General features: G+C 41.5%; 1 protein-coding gene across 4 annotated transcripts in view; it reads left to right on the plus strand.

The window, feature by feature from the left end:
• KIAA0319L (KIAA0319 like) overlaps positions 1 to 21,577 on the plus strand; it is a 119,298-nt gene that overhangs the window by 73,287 nt on the left and 24,434 nt on the right. For 3 of the 4 annotated variants that reach the window (XM_003788184.3, XM_023512250.1, XM_012804146.2), the window contains 8 exons: positions 521 to 767; positions 3,148 to 3,249; positions 7,869 to 7,966; positions 12,288 to 12,375; positions 14,338 to 14,430; positions 16,382 to 16,514; positions 19,496 to 19,724; positions 21,281 to 21,404. In XM_003788184.3, coding sequence (XP_003788232.1) covers positions 521 to 767; positions 3,148 to 3,249; positions 7,869 to 7,966; positions 12,288 to 12,375; positions 14,338 to 14,430; positions 16,382 to 16,514; positions 19,496 to 19,724; positions 21,281 to 21,404 — 1,114 coding nt within the window. Of the gene's footprint in view, positions 1 to 520; positions 768 to 3,147; positions 3,250 to 7,868; positions 7,967 to 12,287; positions 12,376 to 14,337; positions 14,431 to 16,381; positions 16,515 to 19,495; positions 19,725 to 21,280; positions 21,405 to 21,577 lie in introns of those variants that run through there. The other variant, XM_023512251.1, reaches the window with a different exon arrangement.

Below are 21,577 nucleotides of genomic sequence, written 5' to 3' on the forward strand. Positions count from 1 at the left end.
CCCCCCGCCTAAAACAAAAACACATTCTTCTCCACACCCATCATCTCTCCAAGAGAAAGAGGTTAAGTACCCTTAGATTGTGTTTTTTGGTTCATCATAACTTTGTGGGTACAGTTATCATTTTGGCCTATTACGCTTTCAGTTCTCCATCCCCCACTGTTGAGCCTAGTGATTAGTTTTGCACGTATGTATATTTTGGATCCACAAGGCCTGTTCTCATAATTGGTGCTCAATAAGAATTTGTAGAAAGATTGAATATAAATGTTATGTAAGAAAAAAAAAAGATGAAAGTATACATAGTATGGTTATTACTGTTTTGTTTTAAATAAAACTCTTTGCATAGAAAAAACTGAGAATGTTTATATCAACATTTTAAACACTTTTTGGGTAGTGAGATTAATATTTTTGACATTTTACATTTTTCAAGAAAACATTTAATGTGCCATTATTATTTCATGAGACACAACCTGACAAACTGTGTAACTTGTGCCTACTCAGATGAAGTTTTGCATTTCTTTAGGTCCACAAGGCAGGTAAAACTTCCAGTCTCTTAACCACAGACCTGACTACAGAGATGCCTGGTTGGCTAAAGAATGTTTCATTGCAACCTGAGATATTGGAGGATCCTGGTCCTACGCCCAGCACTCAGCAAGTAAAAAGTTCTGGGGAAATCCAGATTGCTACCTCTCTGCCAGTGGCTCCTTCTTACAGCTATTCTACTCCCACCCCCCAGGCCTCTTTCCACAGCACCCCAACACCACACCCAGGTGAGGCCCTGTGCTCCTGCCCTTGAAGATAGAATAGGAAAATGAAGTATCTGATCAAAATGTTCCCTTTTAGAGGAAAGAAGGGACTTGAATACTTCATGATAGAGAAAAAACAACCCTGTCGGTACTTCTGTAATCATGGACTTGGGGGCTCTGGATCCCTTTCTTGGCAGGCCTCCAGCCTATGGAAGTTTATGAGGTTCATTTTCCTAGAGCAGGATTCCACTGTGACTTCAAGGGACAAGATTCAATTAAGTAAAGTTCAAGGAAATCACATGAACAGAGGCCACTGGGAGGAAAGAGTTGGATCCCTGCACTTGTTCGCTTTCTGAAAGGCTAGTTATAGGTCAGATATTTAGCTCTCATTTTTACAACATTTTTATTATAAAGCCACTCATAGGAAAGAAATTTATACATAGAGTGTTGCCTTAACAAGGTGCCGTTCTCGGGTATTAAGAAGAAATGGTTAATCAGGGAAACTAATTTGATCTTTATCTCCTGAAAAAGTCAAGAGGGTAAAGCAAAGTCAGTGGAGATGAATTTTTGCCAATTTTTAATTTCCTAGGGTCTCCTGAGTGGTAACAGAACATGAAATTTTAGAGTTTCAAATCCTGAGGCACCAAAGTAATTTTTGTATTCAGGCAGAATGCCTGTAATTTTTGGTGTAATTGCAAAGGGCTTGGGTTGTTCTATACTGAATAGCCATTTTTTTTTTTTTTTGGTCCATTATACTTTTTCTGAGTGTTGTGGTTTCTTTTCTTTTTTTGTTTTTGAAAGTCACTTCAGAGAGTTCTCATTTCATCTCCTGGGGCATCCAAATGCTAAAGCTTCCATAAAGGATGGTTTCATTTCTTCCCAAGTGCAGCGTTTTCCAACCAGAGGCAAATCTCAAGTTTCTTATTTGTCTAGGAAGCCCATCTCACCTCCAAATCTTGAAATATGAGTGGACCAGCCTGTTTGCTTTAAGCTCTCCTAGTTTCAAGGTCTCATACTGATTGAACAATTATTGTCAGAGAAATAAGATTTATATAATCAGTGCTTCTCCATGGTCTATAAACTTTTTTGGTTGTTATAACTGTGGTGGTGGGTGTGCTATTGACATCTTGTGGGTGTAGACCAAGGATACTGCTAACCCTCCTACAGTGCTCAGGACAGCCTCCCCCTCCCCAACAAAAAATTATCTCGTTCAAAATGTCAGTAGGGCTGAGGTTGAGAAATCCTGCCATATATGAAATAGGTAGTGAATAGTATAAAGACAGGATATAGCTCTTTGCTGAGTTGGGTGTTCCAGAAATGCTAAAGTAGTTCAAGATTAGATTAGTTTGAACTGAAATGGTCTAGGAGGGTTTTTTGGAGAGGAAGCAGACTTTAAGCTAGAAAAGAAGTGCTATATTTAGAATAAAGAAAGGCAAACATCCCAATTGAAAGAAATAGGTTTAGCAAAGTCCTTGAGAGTAGACCATGGTTTCTGTGGAACACATGAGGGAAAATTAATAGAACTAGATAGAGGCAAAGTGAGTAGGAAGGATGAGAGGTGAGATCAGATGATGGTGGTTCTCTAATGCCAGGTTAGAAACTTAGTCTTAATGGTGCGGAGTGGGGTGTTCTTAAATAGGAAAATAACATGGTGGGTGAGTATTTTGGAAAGACTAATGGTGTTTCGTGTTTTAGGAAGACAGAATGGATCAGAGCGGGGACAGCTAGCTCCTCCCTCCTCCTAAGGGAGTGAGATTCACACTCACAATCTAAGTGTGAACCATCTATGGTCGTAACAACTGGAATGGAAAGACAAGCAGGTTTTGCTACGGATCCTTGCCTTTCCTTCTAGTCTGTTAATACGTATTTATTACAAAATTATTTATCAGCATAGACGTGATACTTGAAACAATTTGAACTCTTTGAAAAGCAGTATGTAAAGAGAGTTTAGGGACAGACTATAGTTAAAATATAGTGGAGAAAAAGAGAGAACGAGGGCGGCGCCTGTGGCTCAAAGGAGTAAGGGCCGGCCCCATATGCCGGAAGTGGTGGGTTCAAGCCCAACGCCGGCCAAAAACTGCAAAAAAAAAGAAAGAAAAAGAGAGAACGGAGGAAAAGTAGAATGATACGGTGCCATGCTAACCAAGATGGAGGCAGTGAGCAGTAGTGGATGCCCCTGAGGTAAAGGATGAGGATTGAGACAGCTTTATCAATACATATGCTAAGAGGCAGAACAGTGGTGACCTTGAAAGATCCTTCTCAATGGAATGAGAGAGTAGAAAAGTAAATGATGACAGGAGTTGAATATCATTCGTGAAAGGAGTTTGATCACAAAGGAAGGAAAGAAATGGAACAGTCTGGAACTATTTCTTATCTCTGGTGTGTTTACTTTGTTTCCTTCCAGTTATAAAGGAACTGGTGGTGTCTGCTGGAGAGAGTGTCCAGATGACCCTGCCTAAGAATGAGGTTCAGTTAAATGCATTTGTTCTCCAAGAACCACATGAAGGTAAAAATCCCTTTATGTTTGGATAGAATTTCTTTCTTTCTTTTTTTTTTTTTAAAGCAATAGGATCCCAATTAGCTATGACTCCTGGCACATACTACTGTGCCTGGCTAGAATAACATTTCAGGTTATAATGATATCCACATACGTCAACTTATTTTTTTCTTACAGCAGTCCTGGGAGGACAGGATACCCCATGAGTGTATACAAATATTTATGTAATACCAGAGACAATAGAAGATAGGTTTTGATAGCCAGGTGTTGTGGTGGGCACTTGTAGTAGCCAGCTACTTGGGAGGCTGAGGCAAGAGAATTGCCTAAACCCAGGAGTTGGAGGTTGTTATGAGCTATGCAATGCCATGGCACTCTACCAAGGGCAATCAAGTGAGACTGTCTCTACAAAAAAAAAAAAAAAGAAAAGAAAGAAAGAAAAGAAAAAAGATAGGTTTTGAGAGCATAGCTTTGATATCAAGCCTGGGTTACAATACTAGCACAGTCAGTTATTGCTGAATGATTTTAAGTAATGCTTCTGAGTTTTCATTTCTTTCTCTGTAAAATGGGGATAATAATGCCTGCCTTATAAAGTTACTTTATGGGGCAAAGTGAAATAGTGTACGAATCATCAGCTCCTTGCCTACCATGTAGCTGACGCTCATCAATGTAGAATTTATTCATCAGATTGTATTATATTCATTCAAAGAGGAAGAAGCTGGCCAGTGGCTCACTCCTGCAACCCTAGCACTTCAAGATGCCAAGGTAGGAAGATTGCTTAAGGCCAGGAGTTTGAGATTAGCCTGAGCCAAGATAGCAAGACTCCAGCACTACAAAAATAGAAAAATTAGCCTGGCATGCCTGTAGTCCCAGCTACTCAAAAAGCTGAGTTAGGAGGGTTGCTTGAGCCAAGCCTTTTGAGGTAGCAGTGAGCTGCAATGTCACTGAACTCCTGCCTGAGCAACAAAGCAGGACCCCATCTCAAAAAAAAAAAGTTTTTTCTCTCTTTTCTTCATCTCTTGCCTCCCTTTCTCCTGTTCCTCTCTCTAGTTAAAAAGAAGAAGAAGAAGAAACTTGAGACTCAGATTAATCTGTTTATTTTGGCTGAAGACCTAGTAAATGGCAGATATAGGCCAACATGGTGGCTCACTCCTGTAATTGCAGCACTTGGGAGGCTGAGGCGGGAGGATTGCTTGAGCCCCCGACGTTTAAGACCAGCCCAGGCAACACAGAAAGACCCTCTTTCTATTAAAAAAAAAAAAAATGTTTTTTTAAATTAGCCAGACATAAATTAGCCAGCTACACACTTTAGTCCAGCTACTTGGGAAGCTGAATTGAGAGGATCTCTTCAGCCGAGGAGTTTGAGGCGACAGTGAGCTATGATTGTACCCTGTTCTCCAGTTTGGGTGACAGAGAGAGAACTTGTCTCAACCCCCTCCCCCCCAAATACAAAAAACAAAACAAAACAAAACAAAAAAACAGATGTAGAACTTGGAGGGAAGTAAGACTACTGTTAATATAGATTTATAACTTAAAAAAATGAAATATAAGGGCCAGGCATGGTGGCATGTGCCTGTAATCCCAGCTGCCCGGGAGGCTGAGATGGAAAGATCAGTTGAGCCCAGGAGTTTGAGGCCAGAACAATATAGTGAGACCTCATCTTTTTTTTTTTTTTTTTTAAAAAGATAAGCCCTATGTTAAATACAAAATTCAAACATATAAAACATATAAATTGGGGGATGATTAATTCATTATTTAAATATATTTTGTAATATGAGCATTCCTTTTACCTTAAACTTCTGGGCCTCAAGCAATCCTTCCGCCTCAGCCTCCCACAGTGCTGCAATTACAGGAGTGAGCTACCATGTTGGCCTACATCTGCCATTTACTAGGTCTTCAGCCAAAATAAACAGATTAATCTGAGTCTCAAGTTTGAAGCAAATGTTAACATAATGGAGTTTGACTTATAAACACATACATGTTCTCTTAAGACTATGAGTGACCCAAATGAAACATACTCTGGTGGGAGGTTTGGGTTGCTTAGGTTTATGTCACTCTTATTAAAAGGTTGGTCAAGTAGAACGCCCTTCCCTATTCGAGGTATGGTTCTTCCATTTTAGATACACATATTTCCAATTTCCAGTATTCTTAATTTGGTCTAAACCAAACAGTACTTTTCCAGAACCCAAATCCCCCCTCTCTTTTTTTTTTTTTTTTGAGATAGAATCTCACTTTGTCACCATCAGTAGATTGCCATGGTGGCATAGTTCACAGCAACCTCAAAACTCTTGGGCTCAAGTGATCCTCTTACTTCAGCCTCCTAAATAGCTGAGACTACAGGAACCTCCTACAAGGCCTAGCTAGTTTTTTAGTAGACACAGGGTCTCAACCTCCGGAACTCAGGCAATCCATCCACCTCAACCTCTCAGAGTGCTAGGATTATAGGCATGAGCCATTGTGCCCGGCCTCCTCTCTCTGTTCTATATTTCTGCTTTTCAAAGTGAGGTTCTCTTATCAGTTCATCTCACCTTCCTCTAGAAAAGCTTTTTTCTTTTTTTTGGTGGTAGGTGATTGAGTTTGGTGGCCTTTGAAGATGGAGGTGAAAAAAGAACTGCCTTGAGCTGTGATTACCTCCACTCTGGTGAAGATATGCTTGGTCCTACTGTATTTTCTTTCCTGACCCGTATTTGCATGTACATTTCTATGAGTTACTGTCATCATGCACATTAATATTCCAGAACACATCTGTTCAGAAACAGATTTCTTTTCAACTCTGCTTTCCCCAGGTCCTCCAGCCCTTATCCGATATAGGAACTAGATGGTTACAAACTTTCAAAGGTTGGGCCCGATGATCAGACCAACTCTGCATGTTTTTCATCCCCACCTCCCCTACCTGTGGGCAGCCCAGCAGGATCCTCTAGGGCAGTGGTTCTCAACCTTCCTAATGCCACGGCTCTTTAATATGGTTCCTGTGGGCTGCTACCCACAGGTTGAGAACCGCTGCTCTAGGGTTTGGAGGTTCGCTCTCAGAACCACTGCCCTGAAAGCCTGCAGCCAGCATTGGAACAGACCTATTCTCAGGTGCTCCTATTCTCCACCAGATTTCTGCCTGCAGGCATAATTGCTTTACTGTCCTAGGAATATGGTCCTTCTTTGAAATTTGTATTTGTTAGTCCAATTATAAAATTGTCAGTTCTTAAACTATTGAGTCTGTTTTCTTTGTGAAAGAAAATTTCCAACTATAATTAGAAGAAAGTTCCTTTTGCCTTCTTTACTGCTCTTCCCCTAACTTCTACCTACTCTAGTCTACATGTTTGTGAGAGCTGTATGGGTACAGCTGGCTGATTTGGGGGAAGGAAGGAAGATCTTTTAATTTTTCATTATTTTTTAATTTTTTGGAAACAGAAATGTAAAGAAGGAAAATCTTGTGTCCCAGGCATACAAAATAAAATCTGGCCTTCAGATGAAGGATAACTTGGAATTAGGTTCCATGTATTAACTTTAACATTTGAACTCATAAAATAAGAAAAAAGACAGCTCTCTTCTAAGCATTTGATTTTTCTTTTCTTTGTTGTTGTTGGGGTTTTTTTGGAGACACAGTCTTGTCCTATTGCCCAGACAAAAGAGTGCCATAATTTTAGCCTAGCTCACAGCAAACTCCTGGGCTCAACTGATCTTCCTACCTCCACCTCCCAAGTAGTTGGGATTACAGGCTTGTACCACAATGCCCCGCTAATTTTCCTCTTTTTTAGTAGAGATGGTCTTACTTTTGCTCAGTCTGGTGTTGAACTCCTGACTTCAAGCAATCCTCCTGCTTCAGCCTCCTAGAGTCCTAGACTTACAGATATGAACCACACACCCAGGCTCTTTTTCACTTTTGAGTAGTAATTGAAACTAAACCTTTCTACCATATCCCACCCTTTTCTAGCTAGAGATGCATTTTGTTCTAAAATATTTAAGACCACTTTTACTGGGAAGGGGATTCCATTTCAATAATAGGATTCTACCCTTGCCCTTCCCAGTGATACAGTCTGAGCTGCAAATGAGGACCATTTAGTGCTTCATTTAATCTTAATTAATTTCAGTGGGGCCTGTTTTAAATGGGCCATCCCCTACCATCTTCTGCAGCGTGTTATTTAGCTCAGCAGGAATGAAGGAGCTCTTTTAACTCACCAGGGTGTGATGACCTCAGTGAGAGGAGCATTGTTAGCACTCTGTAAGAAGCTATTTTTGAACCATGTTATTTAGAAGTCATTGCTGTTCTTTGTTGCAAAAGAAGTTTTGCAAGAAAATGGCCTTTGTTCCCCGTGAGTTCATCTATAATGGTTGGTAGGGCATGTATTTTCAGTGGCTTGCCACCCCATGAGCAACCTGGTATTTTTTAGGGAGGGCTATGTGGCAGGAGAGAGCATTGTTGAAAGTTGGAAGAAGCTCTAACTTATAGCTGAGTCAGCAGAAGCCACTATTTCTTGTAGCAGATGGTTTGGTTTCCCTGCAGACTTTGGGGTGAAATCTTGAAAACTAAGGCCTTATCAAGATTTAGAAGAGATTCATTATTGGCAGGCTATGTGGCTGTCTTTTTTTGTGTGTAGGTGTGTGTTTTCATGATTTTTGTAACTGCCCTTCTATAGGAGAAACCTACACCTACGACTGGCAGCTGATTACTCATCCTAAAGACTACAGTGGAGAGATGGAAGGGAAACATTCCCAGATCCTCAAACTATCCAAGGTGAATTTGCCTCCTTTCACTTGCAGGAAGTTGATTATTTTCTAAAATGAATAATATAGAATTTTCTGTCACATTTAAGTTAGGAACAGTCTTTCAGAAATGAATCCTCCAAAAGTCTGGCTGGCTGACATCCAGTATTTGTTAGTGTATGATTCTCAAATTTTCATTTATGGTAGGAAGACTGTACCAGTATGGCAGTGATAGCTGAAAATATACACTAAACAGCTTTTTAGTGTAACATAAGGATTTTAGCACTCGGGAGATGAGCTAGGTTATTTGTGGCCACATGCCTTTGTACAGTGGCTGAGTCCTTTTGGGATTTAGTGTAGTTATTAACAGCCTTAAAAACGTTTGTATTCTTTGACCCAGCTATCTCATTCATTCATTCATTCATTCAATAACTATTCATTGTATACTAGTTATGTGGCAGGCATTGGAATTTACCAGTGAATTAACCATAGTCTTAATGTTTAAGGACAATAAAGTCTAGTAGGTAATACTGGCAGGAAGCAGCTTATTATAACAGGTGGTGCAGTAGGTTAGTACAAGGTGGGGGGGGGTCATTGAAGCCCCTAGGGAGTCAAAGTAGATTACTTAGAGTTTGCCTACTTGGGGCATAAAAGGCAAATGACTTAGTGGGTAAAGGATGGAGGGATAGTACCCTAAGCAGAGGAAGCAACATTTCCAGGTGTGGCACCTGGGCCAAAAATGAGAGCGAATATGTGGGGAAAAGGGAATTACATGTGGTTCAGCCTGACTAGACCCTAAGGTATGAGGAAAGCAGTGGCACAAGTAAGTTGGAGAGATGCAGGGGCCAGATTGAGCAGTGCCTCTTGTGCCAGATTAAGGACTTTGACTCTTATCCAGAGGGAATAGGAAGTCTTTTAAGGGTTTTAAGCAGCAGAAATGTTTAGATCTTTAGTTTAGAAAAGTCACCCTGATTGCAGATTGCTGGGAGGCCAATGAGGAATCTGTTGAAAACGTTAGATGCAAAATGATAGTAGCTTGAGTAAAAAAACTAAATAAATAAAAATTAAAAACCACCTATTGAGCTATTATACCACATGCCAGACACGATGCTAATTGTTTTATACAATTATTTATTTTAACAATCCCAAGATGCAGGTATTACTGTCTCTTTTACTACTGACAAAACTAAAAATTGGAGAAACAAAGTGATTTGATCAAGGGTCATAAATCAAATAAATGGTAGGTCTCAATTGGAGCTTTCTGGCTCTCAGGGCCATGCTTTCAATGATTGTGCTACATTGAATGGTTAAAGAATAAGGTGAGGGCAGTGTAGATGGAGAAAAGTGAGCAGATTTGAGAAAAATACAGAGGTCAACCTGATAAAATTTGATGATCAGTGAACTGAGTGGGCACACTGGGGAAGAGAAGCTAGGATAATTCTAGCTTTTTGGCTTAGGTACGCGGGTGGAGGATGACGGGAAAGAGAAGCAGGTTGGGCAGGTTTGTAGATGAGTAATTAATTCCTTTTGGACAGAGTGAGTTTGAAGAACCTGTGAGACATTTGCATTGAGTGTGTCCAGATAGTAGCTGGGGGCAGAGGGCTAGAGATCAGGAGACAAGTCTAGGCTAGGAGATAAATTTGCACATCAATCTCAAGTAGATGATTATTGAAGCCACAGTAATAGATAAAATCAACCAGGGAGAGTGTGCAGAGGGAGGAAATAAGCAGGCTGGGGTTGCAGTCCCAGAGAACACTGTCAATTCAGGATGGAAGGCAGAGGAAACTGAAGGAAAGGAAATGCAGAGAAAGCCAAGGAAGGAGGGCATTCCAAGGAGGAAGTGGTCAAAATATTACTTGCCATCAATTGGTATTTACCCAAAGAAGATAATTCAAAAGAAAGAAAAAAATTCAGTTGCCTGGAAGATGTTCATTATAGCATTAATCATAATATGGTGAAAATTTGGAAATAACCCAGGTATCTATAGTATCAAATGCTTATGTGAATTATTACACATTTATTCATGTCCTATCCTGTAGTCATTAAAACAAATATTAAAAAAAAATTAAGGCTCGGCGCCTGTGGCTCAACCCGCTAAGGCGCCAGCCACGTACACCTGAGGTGGCGGGTTCGAATCCCCAGCCCGGACCCGCCAAACAACAATGACGGCTGCAACCAAAAAATAGCCAGGCGTTGTGGCGGGCGCCTATGGTCCCAGCTACTTGGGAGGTGGAGGCAGGAGACTCGCTTGAGCCCAGGAGTTGGAGGTTGCCATGAGCGTGATGCCATGGCACTCTACCCAGGGGGATAGCTTGAGGCTCCGTCTCAAAAAAAAAAAAAATTAAAAAGACTACACCTGAAGCCAATAGACAATCTAATGCATGCCCACATAGGAGAAAAACTCATTTTAATTCAAGTTGGGGGAGGGGTAAGGAGCGAGGAGGAGGGGGAGGGGTGTTCACACTGAACAGGCATGGTGTGGGGCGTGCTTGGCACACCTTTTGAGTGTGGGGATAACCACATGAGGAACTCTACCTAACAAAATCAAATATTTTGACCTGGTTGTTTGTACTCTCACATTAACCTGAAATAATAATGGAAAAAAAAAAAAAGGCTATACTGTACTAAATGAATGGAAAAAAACACAATAAAAAGGTTGATACCTTGATTTTAGCTAGAGCCTGAATATCACTGAAATATGAGCTCCTTGAAAGTAGAGATTTTACCTTACTCATCTCTAAACCCCCCCCCCCCAGGAAAGTGACTGGTATATGATTGGGTCTCAGTAAATATTTGTGGAACAAATGAACTGTCTAAAACTGTATTTTTGTATGTAGTCAAAGATTGGAAGGAAATAGAGAAATATGATGAGTTGATATGTTAAGATAGTGAGATGGTGGGCGATTTTATTGTTTTGTTTTGTTTTCCATTATGTTACGTTTATACAGTTAGTAAAAATCAGGAGGGAAAAATATTCAGATATTTGGGAGCGATTTAGTATCTTACAAAATGTTTTTCTTTGAAGAGTTGATTATCTTAATTTCATAACTTTGAAGTAGGATGGTTGGGCCCTTAATGTTCTTCTGAAAAGAAAATGGGAGTACCGAGATATTGAAATCCCTTCTGTTGTTCTAGAGTCAGCTAGTAATAAGATTCACATTAAAACGTGATTTTTTTTTTTTTTAGTTTAATTTATTGTTTTATCTCTTCAGCTAGTTTACTATTTCCATGTTAGAAAGAGAACAAGAGGGCAGCACCTGTGGCTCAGTGTGTAGGGTATGGGCCCCATATACCAAGGATGGCGGGTTCAAACCCAGCCCTGGCCAAACTGCAACCAAAAAAACAGCCGGCTATTGTGGCAGGCGGCTGTAGTCCCAGCTACTTGGGAGGCTGACACGAGAGAATTGCCTAAGCCCAAGAGGTGGAGGTTGCTGTGAGCTGTGATGCCACAGTACTCTACCGAGGGTGACATAGTGTTTCTCTGTTTAGACTCTGTTTCTAAAAAAATAAAATAAAAAAATAAAAAAGAGGGTGGCTCCTGTGGCTCAAAGGAGTAGGGCCCAGGCCCCATATGCCAGAGGTGGATATTCAAACCTAGCCCTGGTCAAAAACTGCAAAAAAAAAAAAAAAAGAAAGAAAGAAAATAAGAAAAGAAGGCTGGGTGCAGTGGCTCACACCTGTAATCTCAGCACTCTGGGAGGCTGAGATGGGCAGATTGTTTGAGCTCATGGATTTGAGACCAGCCTGAGCAAGAGCAAGACCCTGTCTCTAAAAATAGCCAGGTGTTGTGGAGGGTACCTGTAGTCCCAGCTACTCAGGAGAGTGAGACCAGAGAATCACTTGAGCCCAGGAGTTTGAGATTGCTGTGATCTATGATACTACGGCACTCTATCCAGGACAACATAGTGAGACTCTGTCTCAAAAAACAAACAAACAAATAAAACCCCCAAAACAAGAAAAGAATGAAAGGGTGGCACCCGTAGCTCAGTGGGGAGGGTGCCAGCCACATACACCAAGGCTGGTGGGTTCAGACCCAGGTCAGACCTGCTAAACAACAATGACAACTGCAACAAAAAAATAGCCAGGGTTTGAGGTGGGCGCCTATAGTCCCAGCTACTTGGGAGGCTAAGGCAAGAGAATCGCCTAAGCCCAAGAGTTTGAGGTTGCTGTGAGCTGTGATGCTACAGCACTACACAGAGGGTGACATAGTGAGACTCTGTCTCAAAAAAAAAAGAAAAGAAAGAAAAGAACAGAATGAAAGATTCAGCACGTGGAAGTTCAGGTATGCATGTTACCTCAGTGTAATTGCTGCTCTTTGTAGTTGTCTAACAGACCCTCTTTCACTTCTGCAGCTGACTCCAGGACTGTATGAATTCAAAGTGATTGTAGAGGGTCAAAATGCCCATGGGGAAGGCTATGTGAACGTGACAGTCAAGCCAGGTATGTGTTTCCACTGCTTCCACTGCAGGACTCCTGAGGAGACAAAGATTTAACTTTGAGGTTTTCAGGTCCTGTTCTTGTAATATATTTATTGGGCAATTCCTAGTTCAATGTAGTAAAGGTTGTAGTAGCAAAATACAGACTTTGTTCTAGTTGGAACTTGAGTTGGGCATGTGGCACACAGTGCAGTATGGCAGGGCCTGAGCAATAGCTTGTCTAGCAGAGAATGATCTCTCCACGGGGCCACGCTGAGAGGACCATGTGTTGTAATTAACAGACACCAGGAAGCCAGGAGCCTAGGAGAAGCACTCAGAAGGAGAACCAGCCAAGTGACCAGCTCTTTCTGCTCTCTTTCCAGAGATGGGGGCTTTTGTACAGAGTTCCTCAGTTTTACACTACTAGTCTCTTTTACCTTGGAAGCAAAATCCTGTCATTCTTACAAAATGAGCCACTGTTGGTGGATCATAGTGCAGTATCAAGGCATCTCATTTTGCATTTTCAGAGATAAGTTTGAGAGTGGCACATACACTGGTACAAATTCTTTCCTTTTTTTTAGAGACAAAGTCTCAATGGAGTGCAGGCGTTATCATAGCCCACTGTAACCTTGAACTCCTGGGCAAAGTGATCCTCCTGCCTCAGCCTCCTGAGTAGCCAGGAATATAGGTGTGCACCACTATGCCCTGTTAATTAAAAAAAAAATGTGTATAGAGGGTCTTGATGTGTTGTGCAGGCTGATCTTGAACCCCTGGTCTCAAACAATCCTCCCCCCTTGGCCTCCCAAAGTGCTGGGATTACAGATGGGAGCTGCCATGCCCAGCTTGGCACAAATTCTTTTTTTTTTTTTTTTTGAGAAATGGTCTCACTATGTCACCCTCGGTAGAATCCCATGGTGTCCCAGCTCACAGCAACCTCAAACTCTTGAGCTTAAGCAATTCTCTTGCGTCAGCCTCCCAAGTAGCTGGGACTATGGGCACCGAATCACAACATCTGGCTATTTTTTGTTGTTGTTGCAGTTGTTTAGCTGGCCCAGTTTAATCCCTCCGTCCTCGGTGTTTGTGGTTGGCGCCGTAACCACTGTGCTATGGGCGCCGAGCCTTTTTTCTTTTTTTTAAGTCAGAGTCTCAAGCTGTCACCTGGGTAGAATGCTGTGGCATCGCAGCTCTCAACAACCACAAACTCTTGGGCTTAAGCAATTTTCTTTCCTTAGCCTTTCAAGTAGCTGAGACTACAGGTGCCAGCCACAACGCCTGGCTTTTTTTTGTTGTTGTTGCAGTTGTCATTGTTGTTTTTTAGCTGGCCTGGGCTGGGTTCGAATCTGCCAGCCTTGGTGCATGTGGCCGGCACCTACCCACTGAGCTGCAGGTACCACCCTTTGCACAAATTCTTAATACTGTTTTCTATCTTTATTAGTAATAGGTTTTCTTTTCGTTCCTTGAACTTTGTTGTAAAGATAATCCTTTCACCTTCTTACAAATGTGATCAGCATCAAAATTATTTGATCATCTCTGAAAGAAAAGGCCACTGGTTTTACACCATATTGTCATTAGGGTAAACCAGAGTGGTTTGAGCCCTCCTGTTACTCAGCCGTAGTCACATCACACACAGCGATCCCATCTTTTCAGCTTGGTCTGTGCCACGGAAAGGTTGTTTACCAAGACCTTTATTGCATAAAGCTTGTTTGTTGTCCATCTCTAGTTGGGCTTGCCTGAAAGCAGTCACTTGCTTCTGTAGTACTTTTCACCAACGAGGTAGTACACAAGCTCAGGACAGACAGTCTTAGGAATGGCCAGGTTTAGGAGAAGCTTGTTCACTTCCAGACGTCTTATGCTAGAAATGATAGCCTTGTGACTTTCCCATGTGGTGATGCTTCCGCCATCAATTATGTAGTAGATACTGATTTATATTCCTCCTATAATTTATAAAGCCCCTCTTCCAATTTCTTCTGGGTCACTTTCTTGGCAGAACCTCGTAAGAATCAACCTCCCGTTGCTATTGTGTCACCTCAGTTCCAAGAGATTTCTCTGCCAACTACTTCTACGGTCATTGATGGCAGCCGTGAGTACTTGCCTAAGCATGCTGTTTTAGAAGAACATTCACTGTGAACTGTGGTAGAAAATGCTAATGGAGGATTTGGGGCCAGCCATGTCTGCATTCTACCTAGGCCAGTCATCTCGTCCATGTTATGGGGGAACCAACCATCTGAGACAGCTGATTAAGAAGTAACAAACCAGACAGGCCCTACCTAAAATCCCCATGTAGCTTGTCTGAAGTAATAGTTCTGTTCTGAGACAGTGAGAAAGTGGGATCATGCATGTGTTTAGCATTATTTTAGTTGAAACTTACTGGTTTTCAAATTTGCTTAGATGGAGTTGCCTTTTTCAGTTATGGAAACAAAGTACCTTCCTGTCATAGGAAGGTAAGTAAGTGTTCCGTCACTGGCTGAGAAGATTTGTCCCAGCCTCCTCCTTGAGAGACCCCAGGCATGCGCTCCACTCCCTTGCGTGGGATCTGTATCATTTCACTCTGCAGAGTGGTGTCACCTAATGAGTAATATGAGAGAGAGGAGTTCTGGGTTTCTGGCCTTGATCCTGCTGTGTGTTTGCAGAAGGTTTCAGGCCTGACCTCTTAGTATTTGCTTAGTTTCTTTTGAGACTCATTAAGGCCCCGTTACCCTGACTATCTTGGTACCAATAGTGGGTTTTGGCAGAGGCAGTCGCTGCTTTAGCAGAGGACTTGAGAGCAAGGTTAAGCATTTTATGTTGATGACTCTGGCAGAAAGCGGAGGCTCAGAGAATAGCAGGCCATGAGGGAAGAGAGAACAGGAAGAGGCACTTGTGATGGAGAATGGTAGAAAGAGCTCACACAGTACTGCTTTATGGGTGGTTTGGACTATGTAGAGGAATGCAGTGAGAAGAGCCGGGCTGTCCCTGTCTCCCACTGTCCAGGTCCCCAGATAACCAACGATGTTACTATTTTGTGTGCCCTTCTGGAGATACTCTATACCTGTAAGGAAATACACGGTCTTTATCCCCCTTATTTACACAGTGAAAGCATACACACTGTTATGTAAAATGCTTTTTCCCTGTTATGTTAGGAATTTTTCTGAATCAACATATAAACTGCTTATTCATTCTTTTTTAACAATTATATAGCATTCCGTTATATGAATGTATGATTTTTATCATATGAATTCTTACTTATTTTCAATCAGTCTCTATTGATGACCTTTTAGGTTACTTCTTTCTTTTGCTATTGCAAATAACGTTGCCATGAGTAATCTTGTAAAAATGATGTTTAACACATGTGCAAATATATCTGTATGGTAAATTCCTGAAAGAATTGCAGGAGCTAAGATAAATCTTGCCAAATTACTCTAATTATAGAGCCTCTATCCATTTATGCTTCTACCATGACTGAGAGAGGACCTCTTTCCTCTTCACCTTTACCCATATAATGTGTTATGAAACTTTGGTCTTTACTGATCTGATAGGTTAAAAAAATACCATGGGGGGGAGGAGAGGAGGCTTGATTAGTTCCCACCTGTCAGGTACAATGTAGGGGTATATGGCACGCTTCCTGAGTGAAGGACTCAGCTACAACTCAGACTTTGGACTTTACCTTACAAATGAAAATAATGTAACCTCATTTGTGTGCACCCTCATATTAACCCATAATTTAAAAAATGGTATGTCACATTTAATTTTAATTTGCATGTCTCTTAGGCAAGGCTGAGTATTTTTTGATGTGTTTACCTTTTTTCATACAGTAGCATTCTAACCAAAGGTTTTCTGGTTGGAGTCCTTGGAAAACCATGCAGTGGAATATTCATAGAGAGGCAGAATGGCCCAATATTCCTAGGGAAGAAACACTCCAGAGAGATAGTCTGTAATTTCCGGAAGTTTTCCCAGCTCCGAAGCCCCGGGTGGTTGCCCTGGTTTGTGTAAAGTGAGTAAGTGCTGAGACCCCACGTTTATCACATTGTAACTGATGTTCCTTTATGGTCAAGAAAGCACTGATGATGATAAAATCGTCCAGTACCACTGGGAGGAACTGAAGGGGCCTCTGAGAGAAGAAAAGATTTCTGAAGACACAGCCATATTAAAACTAAGTAAGCTCGTCCCGGGAAACTACACTTTCAGGTAAATTAGGATTCACCTTCTTTAGGCCATTTTTTCCCTCTTTCATGGGCCTTACATGCTTACAGCAGTAACTCAGCAAATGCCAAATCACTGCGGAGCTGGTGGATAACATGGTCTTTGATTTTCTCTGGTGGTTGTTTTCACAGCAATGGTAACTTTTTAGGGCAAATGTGCTTGCATAGTAGATCAGAATTTGCCACAGTTAATCCTTCTCAAAGCCTTATCTGGCAGAGCTCTAAAAATATTTTAGGATTTCTGTCATTAAGTGAAAAGGCCCATCTTCCTTTGCCTTTTCTCAGGGAAAATCTCTAAGGAACTTACTCCCATTTTGTCTCTTCCCTTTGGAAAATGCTTTCTCAACTTACGATACCTCCAAATCTTTACCATTGACTAGTGGTGTGTTTGAATATGATTTGTAGGATCTTTATGGGGGTTTTTTGAGGAAAAAAATATCTGTGGGAACTAGTGTTGGCATTCTAGATGTGATTGATAAGGCTCTGAAGCTGACTCGAGAGCAATCCTCATGTTTGCACAGTTGCTTGTATGTCATGAAGCACTTGCGCATGAATGTCATGGAAACATTGTATGTTACACTGAGGACAATGAGGCTTCTCTGAGGTCTCACAGCTGGAACTGACATGCAGATTTTCTAATCCTCACATCAGGGCTCATTCAACTTTACTTCTTCACTTGATCCATATGCATTTTGTTTCTGCGTCCTTGAATGCCCTTCTCAGTCTGTTGAATTCTGCCCATCCTAAGGACCTGCTCCATTTCCAGGAGTCTCTCAGAGATCCCTCCAGAGAGGAGAGAACATGACTCTGCTCTTGTCCTGTTTTGCTCATTGCCTCTCTGTGGCACCTACCATCGTATGACAACTTATTTGTGTATGTTTGTCTTCCCATGGACCTGAGATCAATCATGTTTTAGATGATGCTGAGGACACTAAAATGAGTGTCCTAGCACAGCACCTACCATATAAATTGAAGTTCTGATGTACAGCACTCCATTGGTTCAAGAATGAAAGAAAGGTAGCTGCCAATACAAGATTGGAGTCTTCTCACTGGCTTAAAATGGAAATTTGAGTTGTTTTTTTATCTTAGATTTCTAATATAGGAATTTTTCCATTTATAGAATTTAGCCTGGGCCAGGTCGATCCTTTTTAAAAATAGTGACAGTAATAACTAATATGTCTTAAAAATTTACTGTGCTAAGTACTATTGTGAGCCTTTTGCTTGCAGTATCTCATCTAATTCTTACAATACATATTACAGTTATTCTCATTTTACAGATTAGGAAATTTTGTCACAAAGAGATTAAGTAACTTGCCCAGGGTCACACAACCAGGCTAGTTCCAGAGTCTGAGCTTTTAACTGCAATGTTGGCCTACAGTTCTTAGGTGAGTAGGGTAATAAGAGTGATTCTTTACTCCTGGGCCTCGATTTTTTAAGTCAGTGAAATGATGGGATTGGATTTGATTTAGTATTAAGGTCTAATCTGGCAGGATTCATGCACCTTTTCCTCTCTCCTACCTTTCATGGCAGTATTTGCCTTCCCCAGCCCTGTCACTAGCTGCTGTTTGCTTCCAGGATCCTGACAGGCCAGCCAGGGCTGTTTGAGATGAAAGTCAGAGTAATGGGCAGCTGCCACTTTGCCATTTGTATATAACTTGCTTTTGTTCTGACATAGGAGATGTGTGAGATATATTTGAAAAAATACCACCCAAACCCTGTAAAAAACAGCAGGGAAACTAGGAAAAGAGACAAAACATCTGTGAGTTTTTCTTTTTCAGATATTTGCTGATTTTTTCACTTATGTGTATCTAAAGTTTTTATACCTTTTTTCTGAAGGTTACAATACCAGAAATCTCTTTCATATCATAGGTAAAAGGTGAGATTGTGAGATAAAACCCCACAGATGTCTGGCTCTGACAGTGGCTGGTGTGAGATTTAAACAGCCTGCACGTCTTTTCTGTGCTTTCCCTCCTCCTGTCAGCAAAGTGGAAGGATCCCAAAGCTCCTAGCTTGCTTATGCTCACATTGCGAGGTGGCATGAGAAGCTTTAGGCTGTTCAGCTGGAAGGCATCATTTAGGTAAAAGCTTGCTCTTATAAATGAACATTTTTTCTCTTGCAAATCCTATGTCTCACTGGCACAAACTGTGGGCATGTTGCGTAGGAGACTTCATTTTCATCTCAAGCTCCTGCCTTCCTGAAGCCAGCCCTCCTGGTTCGTCCCAGGGGCTGTCTGCCCAGGATGTCCATTCTGATGATATATGTACAGCTGAAACAGGATGATGTGAGGACAGCCTGCCACCAACAGAGCTTGCTCTATTTAGTGTAGTGTCTTCAAACTCCACAAGAATAGGTACCAGGAAGTACTTAAGACTTGTCTTCTAAGCCTTGGGATCAGAGCACTGGTCTTGCATCTTGGCTCATTGGGTAGCCCTGAGTGTGTTACTTAGCCTCTCTAAGCCTCCTATGAAGTGGAATTGATGATCTCTTGCTCCCTGTGGTTGTTATGAGGGCCCTCCAGACAATGCTGTAAATTGTAAATTATAAAGCTTATAATGCTTATAAAGGTCTCAGCACACGGATGCACACAGGCAGCAGAGCAAAAGGGGGCTGGAGACCAAGGCCTGGATTCAGAACCTGACGCCAGTGCTTTCAAGCTGTATGACCTTGGGCAAGTTATTTTACCCCTCTTTGTCTTGTTCTCCTTAATATGTAAGGCGCTAAGTGAAGATACACTATATAAAGCTGTTGTGAAGATTTAATGAGATGTAAAGCACTCAGTACCTGGCATGTGAACCTTCAGTTAACATTAGCTTCTAATAGCACTTTTCTGCCTTCCCAATAAGAATGTGTAAGAATGGGTAACCTTGCTCTCTTTGTATTTATTAACCTGGATTTTCAGGTCTTTGGTATTTATTCTTCTTTCCTTAAACCCATCACTGACTGCATCCCTCTCTCTGCCCTGATAGCTTGACTGTGGTAGATTCCGATGGAGCTACCAACTCTACTACTGCAAGCTTGACCGTGAACAAAGCTGTGGATTACCCTCCTGTCGCCAACGCAGGCCCCAACCAAGTGATCACCCTGCCCCAAAACTCCATCACCCTCTATGGAAACCAGAGCACTGATGATCACGGCATCACCAGCTATGAGTGGTCACTCAGCCCAAGCAGCAAAGGGAAGGTGGTGGAGATGCAGGTAGGAGGTTCCTTTCTTTTCTTGCCCAGGGGAAGCAGAGCTGCCAGACGGGGTCACCAGCTCTACTCCATTTTAATTACCAAAGTCACATTTTTACATAGAATATTTAGATTAAAAAAAAATCCAGAAGGTTTTAGGGGCCTTTGATTAACATGTTAGCAAAAATGTCTTATCCTTATAGTGTGTAGTATTAAAGGAAAAGGTAGATAAGAGAAATGTTAGTTGTTCTGGATGATTCCAGAGAGTCAAACTATTTAGAATCTGTAAGAGTTTCAATCTTAGCTCTGTTGCAGGTTGGAGTAGATTGTCGGACTAGTTGGTGTATCTTCTCTCTGGAGAGATTTGAGAAGGGACTGTAGATCTATCACCAAGCAGGTAGCATAACTGAAGAAAGCCGGATGGGAGCCATGCTAAACCAGAGAGCTTAAATCCTGATCAGAGGGGTGATGTATTCTTCAGGTCCAGCTTGTTATGCTACATGGAAGTATTGTCCCAATATTGCTTGATAATCCGGATTTTATTTATTTTTTTATTTTTGAGACAGAATCTCCCTTTGTTGCTGTTGGTAGTGTGCTGTGGCATCAAAGCTCACAGCAACCTCAAACTCTTGGGCTCAAGTGATCCTCTTGCCTCAATCTCCCTTGTAGGTGGCACTACAGGCGCCTGCCACAAGCCCTGGCTGTGAAAATTTCCAACTTTTAAGACACTATAGGCCAAGCAAAATGTCTGCAAACTGGATTCAGTCCACAGGCTGCCAGTTTTGCCCACTGTTCTACAGGAAGTTCCTGCATTAGAAGTTTGCCCTAAATTATTTATAATGTTCCTTCTGATACTCAAGATTCTACATTTCTAGATTTCAGGCATGACTTGAAGTTTGCCCTAAATTATTTATAATGTTCCTTCTGATACTCAAGATTCTACATTTCTAGATTTCAGGCATGACTTGAAGTTTGCCCTAAATTATTTATAATGTTCCTTCTGATATTCAAAATTCTACATTTTTAGATTTCAGGCATGACTTAAAGCCCACATTTTACCTGGCTTTAATTTAAGCATTGTCTTAGGTTTTTCTGTTGTTGCAGAATACGTACAGACCTGTAAGGGGACAGCATGGTGTTAGAGCATCTTGAATTACTTCCATGTTTCACTGAGACAACTCGGGTGGGATCGCTGTGTACCCTCAGTAGGAATAGTGTTTTAAAAACTGGGTCATTTTATTATATGTTCATGGTGTCCTTTCTGGTTTCAGTCATAAAGACTGAGCTTGGTAATCTCTGCACATTTTCCCATATTCCCTTCTCCTCTGAGAGCTCTGGCTTTATTTTTATTTTAATCCTAACTGCTGCTGTGTCAGGAAGCATTGTTCCTTTGGAGGGGGAAACTTACAGCAGTGTGTCTCATGATGTCTGATTCAACATTCACTAATTCTGCTGAACTGGAAGATGATAGTCCAGTATTCAGAAAACTGGTTAAATTGTTTCTACCAGAGTTGAAATTATTGTGTGATGTTGTGGTTCTAGGAGTCGACTCTTCCCCTTCTGTATTTATATATGTAGGGCGTTAGAACACCAACCCTGCAGCTCTCTGCAATGCAAGAAGGAGACTACACTTATGAACTCACAGTGACTGACACAATAGGACAGCAGGCCACTGCTCAAGTGACTGTCATTGTGCAGCCTGGTAAGCTCCAGCCCTGTGGTTCAGGCTCTTTTATTGGCCTTGGGTTCTGAGTTTATGAATATAGAACCAGTCCATAGAGACTTGGGTGACTTCTGTTTTCCCCTCCACTGTGCTTTCTTAATAGCTAATGTGTATTTCCCAGCCTTAGCGGGTGCCTTTCCCTTGGCTAGTTA

Source organism: Otolemur garnettii, unplaced genomic scaffold (genome assembly GCF_000181295.1).
Source record: "Otolemur garnettii isolate 467f Iridium unplaced genomic scaffold, OtoGar3 scaffold00025, whole genome shotgun sequence".
In the NCBI taxonomy this organism is placed as follows: Eukaryota; Metazoa; Chordata; class Mammalia; order Primates; family Galagidae; genus Otolemur; species Otolemur garnettii.